Source organism: Tupaia chinensis, unplaced genomic scaffold, assembly GCF_000334495.1.
Source record: "Tupaia chinensis unplaced genomic scaffold, TupChi_1.0 Scaffold000052_1, whole genome shotgun sequence".
NCBI lineage: Eukaryota > Metazoa > Chordata > Mammalia > Scandentia > Tupaiidae > Tupaia > Tupaia belangeri.
The window spans coordinates 4,432,227-4,446,942 of record NW_006159510.1 but is presented as its reverse complement, the minus strand read 5'-3'; the positions used below and the strand labels follow the sequence as shown (position 1 = coordinate 4,446,942).

Sequence of the window (14,716 nt, the reverse complement as noted above, 5' to 3'; positions counted from 1 at the left end):
CACCCGTTGGCCCAGGGGGCCTGGTGGTCACTCTTCCTTAACCAGAGAGCCTTTCCTCAGGTCAAGATACTCCAAAAGGAGCCACTGTCACCGTCTGTGGGTCCAGATAACTACTAACTACCCTCTCCTCTGACTCATTCCTGGTGTGCCTTGCACAACCAGCTCTGTGAAGGCAGTACTCTGCTTCTGTTGAGTGTTCCCTCTGAGCACAGGCTCTGGGCGTGTTCAGTTGACTTGTACATAGTGAATTTCATCAACACTTGAAAACACAATGGTGGTCTCTGGCAAGTCACTAAACATTCTTGTTGTACTTCCCTCTTTGATTTACTGTCCCACTTTTCCATGGTGGATGAGGTATAAAGAAAAACCCGCATACCTCAATCTTAAGTAACCGATAATTTACTTAAATCGTCTTGCTTGTACCCAAACTAGGCCCAGTAATACATGGCAGCCTGCAGGTGGTACTTGTTCAATCGTTAGTTTCATCCATAGATTTCGAGAAACATAGGACTTCAACATTAAAAAAAAGTACGGATATACCAAGGAAAGAAGTGAAATAACTTCAAGCAACTTCTGGGAGCAAGAAAGATTTAAACAAACACATCCTAGAGGAAGAGAACATGCCTTGGCTCTCAAGCAGGCTCAGACCAGCTGACCCCAGCAAAGCCATCTAGCCAAGCCTAGCAGATGTATGGTTATCACTTTTAACCCACTGGGTTTTGGGGTGGATTATGTGGCTATATAGTTTGATTTCCAAGGCCAGTGGTGCTGCAAATACATACTCAATAAATACATAACTAAGGTAAAAATATGTTGCAGACCATGTGCGAAGAACAGGAGATAGCATGGTGATCCAGACAGGCCCAACTCCTGCCCTCATGGAGCATGTTTAATTGCAATTGTGATGAGTTCTATGAAGTAAATTCTTAGTAATGCGGAATGATGGTGAACTGAATAGAGAGGGTTGCTACAGAAGCAGAAGTATATATAGTACAGATAAGGATCCATGCATAGGTGGAAACTGTGAATAACAATGATGGAATTCCAAATCAGTGGGGAAATAATGAATTAGTAATACTGAAAAAGGAAACTTTCCATATAGCAAAAGTAAAATTGGGTTACTAATTCAGACCATACACAAAAAATCAGTTCCAGCTGGATTAGAGACATTTATATGTATATATAAAAATTATCTTTGACTCTGGAATAGGAAAAGACTTAAACAAAACCAAGACGCTCAAACCATAATGAAGAAGATCGATAAATTTTACTACATAATAATTAAAACTATAAAAGATACTACTCTAAATAAAGTTAAGACAACTGGTAGATTGAGAGAAAATATTTGTAACATATATAACAAAGAATTAGTAGCCAGAACAGATACAGAATATCAATTCAATAAGAAAAAGAACCCAGTAGAAAAATGGAAAAAAGATATGAAAAGGCAATTCATAGAAGAGGAAAATCAGTCAATTAACATCTTAGACCATTTTGTCCAGTAAATTAACAACATACAAAGAAGTTTCATCCATCTTCAGCCTTTTTCTAGTGTTGGCATCAACAGCATCACCATTATTTATGGGTAAGCCAATTATTTATTTATTTATTTATTTTTGAGACTCAACTAATGATCTGAAAACCATGCTGACCTGCCACTTGTTCCAAATAACTTTATGGAGACACTGCCATTTTAACAAAAGAAAAAAATCCTGACACAGAGATTATTTTTGTGGCAAATTTTGGATTTAATGACTGTCTGCTCACAGACACTTGATTTTAAGGCCTGCTCTGAACACTAAAACGTAGGGGATACCTTGGGTGGCTGTCACCTTGCACATGGCCTTTATAACCCAAGTGAGGTTTGAGATTCATAATTATTTCCTGTGCACACTGATAGGAACAAAAATTATTTTTAAAAAAGATGTATTCTTGAAGGAAATTTTAATAAAAAAAAAACAAAAGAAAAACTCAACAGTGCCTAAATCTTTATTTTTCATAACCTACATTTTTTTCAAATTAGACATTTTACACTGAATGACACAAAAGGAAACTTAAATTACCAATAGTTTATACATGTAAGCTTGATTCCAGTCTTAATGAAAAGAAGTAGAATGAAAACGAAATCCTCAGGAAAGCTCCACATCACACCCCACTTGTGAACTGGCAGCTGCCAGCATTCCTCAGACCTCCAACTGTCTGCTGCTGCTGTGTCACTGTGGCTCACGAAGGGGGGATGAGACAGGTGTGCACCATTGGGCACCTGTTGTAATACAATGGACGTAGACTGCAGAAATCCCGACTAATACAGCAATGTAAGATGTGACAACCAGTGACGCAATGACCGGAGGACCTATTGGAAACCCCATGACACCAACTCAGAGAGGGCAATCACACTACTGAAACTCACGTCTGCTGAAGTGGGGACAGATTCCTATTCCCATATTTCCAAATGGTAAGTTCATCACACAATTTTACAAGGTAAAACATCCTTGTGACCACTGTATCTCTGATTCTGTAACTGGAGATACTGTTAGGGGAAAGCATGAGTTAAATTTTTAAGAAATGTATGGAACCACATATCAATAGCTGTAATGTGATATAGCAACTGTTGGCATGCGCTGTCACAGCTTCATATTGGGATAACTCCCATTTTATTTCTGAGTGGAAAATCTCGAAGTAGTATCAGAAAGGGATTTTTTTTTTTGACATTATATAGCTACTTGGCATATCACCTTTGCTTAATTAAAAAGAATGCTATAAAAATCACATCTGAGCAAGGTTTTAGCTCTTGATGCAACAGTTGCTGGCTAAACAGAAATGCCCATGTGCTCACCTCATCCACACAGTAGCAGAGCCCACCAGGACCCGCCTCCATGTGGTAACCAGCTCCCCCATATGCCACCTGCCTTCCCACTGCCTGCTGACAAACAGAGCAAAGGACTACAGCTGGCTCTAACCACACACACATCATTGTGCTGCAATGCTTGCGCCTTGGGGGAAAGGATTCCTCATTATTAAAAACCAAGCACTTGCTAGGCGGGCATTGGGATTTGAGGATGAGGATGGCTGACAATGCCCTGACCCTTCCTCTAGCAAAGATGTGACACAAAGGGATATAGTCTCAGAGCCTGCCTGTCTTTTACAGTACTTATTTGTATAGTAGTCAATTATTTCTAACTTTTCTGGTCAGTGATCTGACCAGTACAAACAAATTCTCATGTTCTTTTAACAGGCATCTGGAAATTATCAACACGGTGTGTATTTATATATATATATTTATATATATGAATAATGACAATTGCTCTGGAGGAAAGGGTCACATATCAGCTGTGTTTTCCCTGGCAGGGTGAATCATGCTTAGCTACTTTTAATTAGTTTATTACTTTTTCTTTTTCACTTGATGATCCTGCCAGTTTCTGCTTTCTATATTATACTTAAAAACCCTTTCACATTAGATATGATTAATATGTATTTTCATACTTTAAAAAAGAGTATGAAAACATCTGAAGGCTTTTAATAAGACTTTCCATTTCCCTTTAGCAGCAAAGAGGCAGAATCAGTTCAACACACCAGTATAAGAAAAAAAGAAAAGAAACCTCACAAATTAAAATAATATTCAAACCACAACATTTAGTTTATCTACATCCAGCTCAACAGCAACATTTATAATATATCAATAATTTTTATCAGATTTTTCTCTGTAGGGTACCTTTTTAATATGTTCTGATTATTTACAACTGTACAAGCAGAGCACACTCCTAAGTGCACATATTTAATACAGTATCGACTATTTGCATTTACAGGATTTTTCAACAATCTGAAAAAAGATCAACTGTTTAAGATCTGTAAGGTATATTACAAAACGACTGCTAGTTCCTGTACTACAGTATGCTTACTCAGTAGAACTAGCAACAAGATCCTCATGGTAACTGAGCAGCTGTGACCCACTCGTGCCACCCAGGGGCCAGTTCTCCACCAACTCTAACTGTCTTATACAAAAGTTAAGGCAAAGTCATTTTCAAGTTTAAATAAAATTCAAGTCTTTAAATATTGGATGGAAATAATTTTTTTTTTTTTAAAGAAAAACCCTCAGTCTTGTTAAATAACATTTTGTGGAATAAACTGTATGGTTACATTTAGCAGGAAATATTCTTATTTTAATGTCTGTTGCTTAGAATACTTAAAGAAAAGTTTTAAGCATTTTAAAACAAAATAATTTATATTTAACTTTATTATAAACTTGCTAACTTTAGTGCATTCTTGCTCTTCAGAAGTGTAGCACTTCTAAAGTGTATCAATGAGACCCTCACCTTGGAGGTAAAAGAAGCAGGAATTTTGTCCTCCACCAGCCAAAGAGGGGAAAAACCACAAACACACCATTCTCTCACAAATCCACAACTTAAATCCACGTGCAGACGCAGAGGTACAGGAAGGTGCCCACATGGCGTAGAGACTCAAGACGTGGCCCCTCCGGTGAGAGCACTTGGAGGACAGGGACAGAAAAATGCACACAGCAGGCGCTCGGCTGGGGCCAGGGCTGCCAGCTCACAGAGACCAAAACAACATCATGGTACAATTTTGTGGTAACATGTCAGCGGGCAACAAGTTTATATTTTCATTTAGGTTCTATTCACAATGTGCTTTGAATTTATTTTACATAATAGCCACTTGAACCTGGAGTGAGAGGCTGGTTACTTGCTTGCAGTACATCAAAGCTCAAAGTTTACAGGTCCCTCTAGGTGTCCTCTGCAGGGTCATTCTGCCCACTAGATAAAAAACGAATTATCTATGTTTTAAATGTTGGCATTGCCTGTTTGACGGTTCAGATGAAAGTGCAGCTCCCAGGCCAGCCATTCCTCTGCAGTGCCATCAGCCCTCACCTATCTGCTGGGATGTTCTACAGATTTGCACTTGCAGGCCAGTTATTTAAAAAACGAAGTAGCATAGTTCCTTTAATTTAGAAAAACTCACTATATATAGCTTGCATCCAGAGCCACATGGAGGCTTAATAAAAAATATCAATTTGTTAGGATAAATGCATTTTCTATCCTGAAAAAAATCAGACTTCTGCATCACCTCCAGTTAAGCACCAACCTAAAATAAGGTTTATATTAATTAAATCCTGAAAAAACAGATTTTTTTCAAGAGGGGGAGAATCCAACTCTTAGAAGAAAAATAACTTGCAGGCCTCCCATGGCCTCAGACACTGCAAGCTCCTAACCAGCGACTCATTCTTGGACTGAGTGGGAAGTGTTTTGTTTGTGGTTAATACAGCTCTTGGCGATCCCTCCCAGACATACAGTTTCACTGAGGAGACTTAGGGGGAGTGTTCTGTTCTCTGTTGAGACGCTTCCCAACAGCTGGGGGCGAGGGTCGGCGCCCTGGCTGCCTCCTCTGGTCTTTGGGGGCTCCAGGATTGGACTTGAGGGCAGGCGGCTCCCTGTATCTCTCCACGGGCTCAGTGATCTTCCTTTCCTCCTTTCCACAACTGACAGTGTTTGGCTTTTGTTCTTTATGGGGTTGCAATGGGGAAGAAGGTGGTTCTTTACTTGTTCTCTGACAAATCTCTGCATAGCTGGGCTTTCTTAATTCCTAGAAACAGACAAATATTGAATTACATGCATAAAATGATGAGTCTAAGGATGCCATGGGAAATAAGTTCACTTAACATAAAAATAAACAAATTTTTCAGCTATAACTAGATTTCCATCCTTTTAAGTATTTTTACTTTTTAAAAGTTGATAAAATTCATGATTTAGCTTCCCTTTCAGTGTAACTTTTTCTCTAAGACACTCTAGAAGTATTCCTTTAAAATGGATAAAATCAGAGAAGGCTGGACAGTGGCAAACAAGACCCTCTTAGAGACTGACCCACATGGGAAGGTTCTGAGTTTGTGTACGGAACTCTGAGTACGCTGGGCGTATCCATGCCTGTGATCAGGGGCTGGCTGGAGCTAGGGGTGGATTGTGATGCTGAGGGGGCTGTCTCTTTTTGTTTACTGAAAACATAAATAAATGAACTTAAAAAAATTTTTAAATGGATAAAATTGAACAAAAACTCATAATGAAGAATGTTGAGACACAGTCCCACATTCAGCTTGTCACTGTTCTTAACCAAGCCTAAGAGAAGGACCATAGGAATAAAAAGAAACACACCCTAGAAAAAGACATAAATCTTTCTCTTGCCCAGCTTCCTTTAAACACAGGAGCCTGCAACAGATGGATGAATTTCAAAAAGTCTTTAAACAATGTTTTTACACATTTCAAACTATAAAGGACTGGAATTGTGTGCTTAAGAACAATGAAAACAGGGACCAGCAGTTGGCGTAAAGGCTATGTCGCTGGACTCCCATGTATAATCGACCATGGTTCGAGTCCCAGACCTGGTGGCTTAAACTCAAACCAGGTACGTGTGAGTGCGTATCGAAGATCCTGAGAGGAGAATGGAGAAGAAGGGATTGCTGCGTGGCTATCCCCCCCTGGGGGGTGATTTCTCGCCTTCTGTCTCTCTGTCTCTGTCTTTCTGGTGAGCACATGCATGTTATAGTGAAAACCTCTCCAAGAACAAGGAAAACAAAATTTAAAACTTAAAAGAAAGTGTAATAGGGTTTTTAGATAAGTGGAAGCATGAAAAGTCAAATAACAGAAAACTTTAAAATACTCTACCTACAAAAACCACTTGCTCACCTAATTTTAACTAATAAGAAACATTTTTTGTTAGACTCAAGCCCAATAGGGAGTAAGGTTTAACTCTTAACTCTAATGAGAAAAGTTCACCCAAGATCAAACTAAGGAAAATACAAATTAGAATTAAAGAGGCTGGATCCACAGAGAGGGAAGCTGTAGGGAAGCAAGCATCAATGGGATTGGACATTGCCAGATCCACGAGGAAACAGGCCAGTGTGGGGTGCGCTCGCCTTGCTCCTCCTATCTGTGTGACTTAATACTTTATGATAAATGTTTGGTCATAAATTCCATGACAGAACAGGAACTAGAATCTTGTTTCTATTCAAGAGATCTCCATCAACTGATATCAAAATAAAAGGACTACATGGTTGTGAAAGTGAGAAATAACCAGAGCAGGGAAAAACTATTAGCAAACATGCTAGGTATACTGCACAGAAAACACAATACCCATAAACACAAGTAAAGACCCACCAAGAGATTGGACTAATCAGAGCTAACATAGAAGAGTGCCATCTCTATCACACAAGAGCTGTGGCTACTGAGAAGGAAGCAGGCATGAGGCACTACATACCGTGGCAGCTCCGTTCACCTGCACCGATTTACACGCGGTTGTGGTAATGGCAGAAGGGAGTCTGTCCACGCTGTGAGTATCCCTCTGCTTTTCTACCACCTTGGGATCCCTGTAAAAATGCCACCTGATATTGAGTCTCATGCAACATTGTAGGTCACTGAAATCAGTAAACACCAAAGTGTTAGTAAAGCATCAGTACTCACTCAGGTAAGAGGGCCGGGGAAGGGGATCTTTCAAAAGCTGCTGATACAGCACAAGAGGCTGGCACTGAGGGCTCTCTGGGGGCCACTGCAGAAACAGTGTTGGTACCTGCATCCACATTGAGGCTCTGAAAACCATCAAAGGAACAGTTCACAACAGGGTAAGGATGCATTCATCACATCTTTGCTAGAGCAAGTCAGGGCCTAGCTAATAAAGCAAGGAGATGGGCAGCCCATCTGCAGAGCCTGCTTCTCACTTGACAGCTGGGCACAGAACAGGACTGATAACCATGAATGGGTCTCACCTCCTGTGGAGAGCTGAGTTAGAACAGTGGCACCCTCTGAAAATCTGCAGTATAGGAAGGATGTGGGCAAGATAGTCTTCTCCAATGAAAAGGTCAAAAGACCCCAGGCTTATCCTGCCCAAAGGGTGCTCACACTTCTTGCCCTCAGGAAAGGCCGAACTGGTCTTATGTCCTGAACATGCTCTTCTGTACTTCCATTTTAATCATCTCCAAGCTTGTTTTCAAGTGAACAGATGTAGACATCTCATTCACCTAATGTTTCAGGGCCCAACAGAGTCTGGTATGTAACAAACACTCAAATACATGTTAAGGGTAGAATCCTTAACACAGTTTAATATACAACAACAACAAAAAGATTGATACCTTTGCACCCTTGTGTAAATTTGAGTACCTTGTGATAGGTGGCAGTCATGGTGTGAATTACAAACAACTCTCAGGAGCAGGTGTATTAATGTTTCCAGCTTAACAGGTGAAAAAAATGAGGTTCAGAACATGTATTTTGTCCATGATTACAAAGTTAAGAACCAAATGAAGTCAGATCTTACTCTAGCCAACAAGCCCTGTATGCACCAACAATTTCATGTACGCTCAACCTTATTCATGTCATTATGTAACGACATAATTGTCATGTAATTTTTAAAAGGCAGATAGGCAAATAAATAATTGGTAGTGAGTTTATGTAAAAATTTCTTAAGATGCTTTACTTTTCAAAGCAGGTAGCAAGTTCAGAAGTGAAATAAGAGTGAACCTAAAATGTCAGGAGTGAATGGCACAATTTGCACATTTCCGCACTCAGGTGAGGGCTACCAGATATGCAGGGCCCTCCTGACCTGAGGCCCAGAATCACTTCTGAATCCTGTGCTGAAGCTAAGGGGTCTAGATTTGTGGAACTAGAGGAATGGCAAAGGCCTCCTTTATGGAAACACTGAAGTGCAGGACATATCTAGTCATGACCCAGGCTGACTGCGCTGTGTGAGAAGAGCTGGTGTGATGTGATCATTAAGGACCCATCAGCAGGCAGAGGCTGAGCAGATCATTTCTGAGATTCCTCTCTGTAGCTCTAAAACCTGAGCGTCAAGTTGATGCTCTCCTGAAAAGCAGCAATGAGGACTATTTAACCTGGCGTGGAATCACACTCAGACTTTTAAAAAGTAGAAATTCTTGGGCCAGCAGATGGCCTAGTGGTTAAGGCGCTGGCCTCCCATGTGGTCAACCGCAGTCCCAGTCCCAGACTCAACAGCCTGAAACTCACATCAGGCGCATATGCGTGTTTGCCCCAAGTCCTGAGAGGAGAATGGAGGAGAGGGACTGTCGCCTGGCCATTCCCCCTAGGGAGTGATTTCTCACTTTTTGTCTCTTTGCCAAGCACACGTGACAGTTGGCCACAGAGCAGGACTGACAGTCATGTATGGGTCTCTATAGCAAATCTCTCTCTAAAAAAAAATAAAGTAGAAACTCTTTCTTCGAGGTCAATCTTACACAGAAACTCAAACTATACAAAACTGTAGCTGCTGTTTCTGAAGCAGGGGTGGAAGCTTTCTTCCACACCATTCACCAAGAGGAATAAGCTAGTGTGAAAACTAGATTCATCATCTTTAAGGTGCACTAATCTTGAACACCATTCTACAAGGAATTAAAACTCAAAAATTATTGTGTGGGACCAGCAGATGGCATAATGGTTACATTGCTGGACTCTCACATAGTTGACTGTGGCTCAAGTAATGGACCTGGCGGCTTGAAATTCACACTGGGCACATGTGCATTTGTGACCCAAATCCTAAGAGGAGAATGGAGAAGGGATTGTGGCATAGCCACAATCACCCGTATATATACACACACACACACATATATTTATTTGGAGATGTTTTTGCTATAAGGTGCGTGCGCTTGCCAGAAAGACAGAGACAGAGACACAGAAAGCAAGAAATCACTCCCCTGGGCTGGGGGGGATAGTCACACCACAATTCCTACTCCTCCATCCTCCTCTCGGGATCTTGGGCACAAATGCACATGCACCTGGAGTCAGTTTAAGTTGCCGTGTCCAGGACTCGAACTGCAGTCAACTACATGGGAGTCCAGCAATGTGGCGATTATGCCATCTGCTGGTCCTAAGGTAGAATATATTTGTAAGCCATGTCAAACCCAACATGTGATGGTTACTTTGTTACTACAAAGTAAGGAACCTTGGAAGGCACTCAATTTTCAACTTAAATTAGGAACCACCACCTACCAATTTAAAAGGGACTGAACTCCTCATCTGGCTTTAGTATGAAGATACTGCAGCAAAGTCCCACCTTACATGATGCCTTAGTGTGTGAGAAGTTGTTATGCCCTCTATAACGGATGTGAACCTGGGCTATGGAAGTCACTTCCCCCAAGTCCAGAGTCATGGAGACTGATCCTTTAGATCTGGGAGCAATAAATAGGGTGGTTGTGGTGAGTATTTACAGTGGAAAAAGACACATGGGTGATCCTGACATACAGCCACAGTTGAGAACTGCTAGCATAAGGGATTATACAACCATACTACTCAGCAAACTCGTCCTGGGCACTTTTATGCAATGGTTAATAACTGGGCAGAAAACTATTGCTTGGTACTTTTCAGGCTCTGAAAGCATTAATCTTGGCAACAGGACAAATTCCACCTTCAATCTGTTAGCCTCATTATAAACCAGAAGAAGCCACAGAAACGAACATTCTTTGACTTGGGCAGCACAGGCCTGACTCTTTGGGTCACAATCCCTCAGGAGGGTGAGAGCACTGATTGTGGCACCCTTCAGAGTTTACCAATAGCCACTAATATTACAGTGAAGTTCTTCTAGGCCTATTACTTATCTCATGTAGATTGCCAAGAAATGCAAGACTTCTGGTATAATGTAGATTTTTCTGTTTCATTCTGTCTTGTAAAATAAAAGGTCTCAATAACAACAATAAAAATGTAATCTCATGGCACAGGTTTCCATCTCTGATCTCATCAGTCAGAGCAAAGTAACTAAAGGGTCCAGCTCTGGGTCCAATGCCGATCTTAACGTTTCCAAATCATCTGACCTCTCTAAACCTCTTTTGAGTATTAAAAAAATTATGTGTGAGGGGCCGGCAAGTGGCATGATGGTTAAAGGTGCTGGACTTCCACATGGCTGACCAAGGTTCGAGTCCCGGACCTGGAGACTTGCTTTCTAACTCTCTCTCTTTCTGATCAAACTGGAAAATAATAATAATAATAATAATAATAATAATAAAAGTCAAATAAAATAATTATAAAAAAAGAAAACAATGTGTGTGAAGAGCTCAACCGTGCTTAGTAAATGTCAGCAACTACTAGACTTATGATGTGAACCTTACCCTTTCTTTAGATGGTCCTATTATCAAGCTGGGAAGCCTGTTTTCAAACAAGTCTTCTGTTTTCAAGTTGCCTGCAGCGCCAGGTAACGGGGGGAAGTTGGACAGCCCCAGCTCAAAGCTTGGTGATGGAGGCTTCGGTGGTGTTGGAGACTGAGTCTGGCTGTTCTGCAATAAAACAATACCCCATAAAGTCACACAAGTGAGCAACACAGAGAAAGCACAAGAGTAAGACAAAGAATCTTCCCATTTCCACATTTGTCTGAATGAAGGCCATAAACAAATAATGCACAGGTAAAACTTTACAAATGCTTCTTCCCAATAAAAGATAATTTATCAGGCAACTTCAGCACCTGGAGCAGACCCATAAAACTGAAATCTTAAGACTGCTGCCAACCAAAAGATGTGCCACAAAGGACGTAAGTACTTTCTCCTGTCAGCATCTTCTGGTTTCCAGTCCACAATCAGCTGACAGAAGCCAGGAAGTGGCACGGGTGTGCACGCACCAAAAATGGAATGACACTAAAAACATGGGGGCTACAAAATAAGGCACACCTTGCGAGATAGAAATTAGAGTAGCCTGAGTCCAGATGTTAATTGTATTCACCTCCAGACAACTGTTGTGTTGTTATAACACAGTCTGTAATCTAAGTCAGAAAGGAAACTGTAAAAGAAAAATGATGCTCTTTCAAAAGCATTTTTTTTTTGGAGGTTTTCGCTATAGGGTGCGTGCGCTCGCCAGACAGACAGAGACATAGAGACAGAAAGCGAGAAATCAACCCCCAGGGGGGATGGTCACGCTGCAATCCCTTCTCCATTCTCCTCTCAGGATCTTGGGCACGCACGCACACGCGCCTGGCGTGAGTTTTAAGCCACCAGGTCCGGGACGCGAACCGTGGTCGACTACGTGGGAGTCCAGCGACATAGCCATTACGCTAACTGCTGGTTCCCAAAAGCATCATTTTCTATGTCATTTTACATATATTATATATATGTAAAATGGACATATCATTTTACATATATGTCCATTGAAAAATGGCTTAATGAAGAAAGAAGGGGGGCTCTAGTTATCTCAAAATTAACTTGCTGAAACAGTTTATAAATATTTTTGGCTTCTTTCAAAAGACATTTTTCCATCCCGTGAGGATCCTGGATCCATGACTGGTATAAAGTCTATGGGTTGGGACTCGAAACCTGGTCAGCCATGTGGAACCCAGGTTCCTTTGCATCAAGCCTAACTGCTTCATTATAGGGCTGGCCCACTTTATACTTTTAAATAACCATAAGAACACAAAATTCTTGGGAACAGCAGTTAGTGTAATGGCTATGTTGCTGGACTCCCACAGAGACGACTGTGGTTCGCGTCCTGGACCCGGTGACTTAAAACTCACACCGGGCGCGTGTGTGTGCATGCCCAAGATCCCGAGAGGAGAATGGAGGAGGAGGGATTGTGGCATGGCCATCCCCCCTGGGGGGGTGATTTCTCGCTTTCTGTCTCTCTCTGTCTGTCTGGCAAGTGCATGTGCCGTGCCCTATAGTAAAAACCTTTCTAAAATAATAATAATCTTTGACTTTAAAAGTCTTTCTTTTAAGGAAAGTACATTTGATATAGTATCTGGAGTGTAACTTATTAGCCCAAAAACTCAGGAGAAAGGCAATGATATATTTTCACTAGAAAACTATCAACTTGCTTGAACAAGTTAGCAGTCATTTTCTTTTAAAGATTTATTTATTTATTTATTTTTATTTGTTATAATTAATTTTTAATCCAACCAGATTGAGAGAAAGGGAAAGTGAGAAAGCAAACCACCAAGTCTGGGACTCAAACCATGATCAGACATGTGGGAGTCCAGAGCATTAACTACCGTGCCACCTGCTGACTCCAGCAGTCATTTTCTAAGTACCCAGTTCCTTGTTTGAAGGTTGATGGATGACATACTAAAATGGAAATGGTCCTTGAAATGAGTTACACTGAGGTGGGATTCAGTATTTTTGTCAGCATACTGAGTTTACTCTGACCAGAAGGCAAAGCTCTCCTAGGTCTACTCAGCCTGAAAGGGCCAATATTTCCCATAACTTTATGTTAGTGGGAAGAACATTTCTTACATATGTAGAATCTAGAGAAAATATGCCACAACTCCAGTGAGAGTAGGTTAGAGGATGAAAATGGATCCAAGTTGGAAAAGGTCCCAACTGTATTTTAGGAACCCCTGCCTGCTTTTGTCCTTTATTATGGCAAAAGTGCCTTATTTTAGCTTAATTTTATGTAGTTATGTGCCCTCAGAACTAACCCTGTCCTTACTAACTACTTGGCTATTAGAAGATCTCTATAATTCAACATAATGAATATCATGCTCAAAATAATCCAGCAAAGCTCTAAGTTATACACAGACACTATGATTTCAAAGCAATTTTTAGAGGCTTTAATTTAAACATGCATAGATCTGAAGATAAGCATTTTCACAGACAGCTCCACAGGAAATTCATTAAATATCAATTTTTAGGAGCCGAAGAGGCAGGCAAGAACTGTCCAGATGTTGGAGTTATAAAAGGACAGAGCTTACAAATGGGACATGACTTTGAAGGCAGTGTTGACAGCCTCTAAGTGTGGTGCAAATGCTGTTCCTCGTCTCGTGGGTTATGTTGGGCCCAAATGCTCACATACTGGTTACTTGTCTATAAATTTTTGCAGTCATAAGAATATGTAAGTATAACAATAGGTACCCTCTCTGTAATAAACCTAATACCTGTGTCTTATTCCTGAGCTTCTAAATGGTTTACAGGTATAAACACATGAATCAGAAAAACAGATTAAACAAAACAAAAATATTCCTGGCAGGTATAATAGTGTGGCCTACTTCACATGAGATTCAGATGTGAACACTGTGAGTTCAAATTGTTATAGGAATTCACTAATTCCAAATGGAATCAACTGATACAAACAGCCTTCCCAAAGGGTTAAACAAAAACCACACACTAAGCCATCGTTATTAAAGGTAGAATCTCTGAGTTCTAAACAAGAAGCATGTAACATTTGTGGTAAGAATGCACTTACACAATAGCCCAGGGGGTTGAACCAAGAATTCCCTCAAGGTCCTTTCCAATCCTCTGAGTATGTGACTTTGCTTCTACAACCCATGCAGTCCACTCTGTAAACATCTCCCCACCCACTGCTGACTCAGTCATACTTCCTCGACCACTGGGTTTTGAAAAGTCGCATGCAAGCCTCCAAGAAAGTCCAGTACAAGTATTTTCCATAGGAGAAAACTCTGTTCAATCTACCAAAGCAAAAGTGACCATGGCTCATGTATTTAGCACTCACATGAACCTATCACCAATCTTTGAGTTTGCCCTGTCTAGAACTTAGAACAGAAGGCAATAAATAATGTTTAGTACATGGTGGAGACATGTTACAATGTTGAATGAAAAATAGTGTGGAACAAATTCCTAACATAGGAAAAGCTGATTCTGCATGTTCTTTTAAATTTGAGTCTGGTTACCCCACAGAAGAACTCATGTGGATGCTGCATGTACACTGCAGCACATACAGAAGAGCTCTCGGCTGCATCCATTCTACAGTATGCATGTCTGTGTGGCACGGAGGAACACTCA

General features: G+C 40.8%; 1 protein-coding gene across 1 annotated transcript in view; it reads right to left on the bottom strand.

Annotated features, from left to right (window-relative positions):
- Positions 1-1,971: 1,971 nt before the first annotated feature.
- Positions 1,972-14,716, bottom strand: part of LARP4B (La ribonucleoprotein 4B) — a 78,746-nt gene continuing 66,001 nt past the window's right edge. The window contains 4 exon segments of the mRNA XM_006141343.3: positions 1,972-5,595; positions 7,261-7,369; positions 7,464-7,588; positions 11,108-11,272. Of these exon segments, the coding sequence (XP_006141405.1) occupies positions 5,308-5,595; positions 7,261-7,369; positions 7,464-7,588; positions 11,108-11,272 (687 nt within the window). The 3' untranslated portion in view covers positions 1,972-5,307.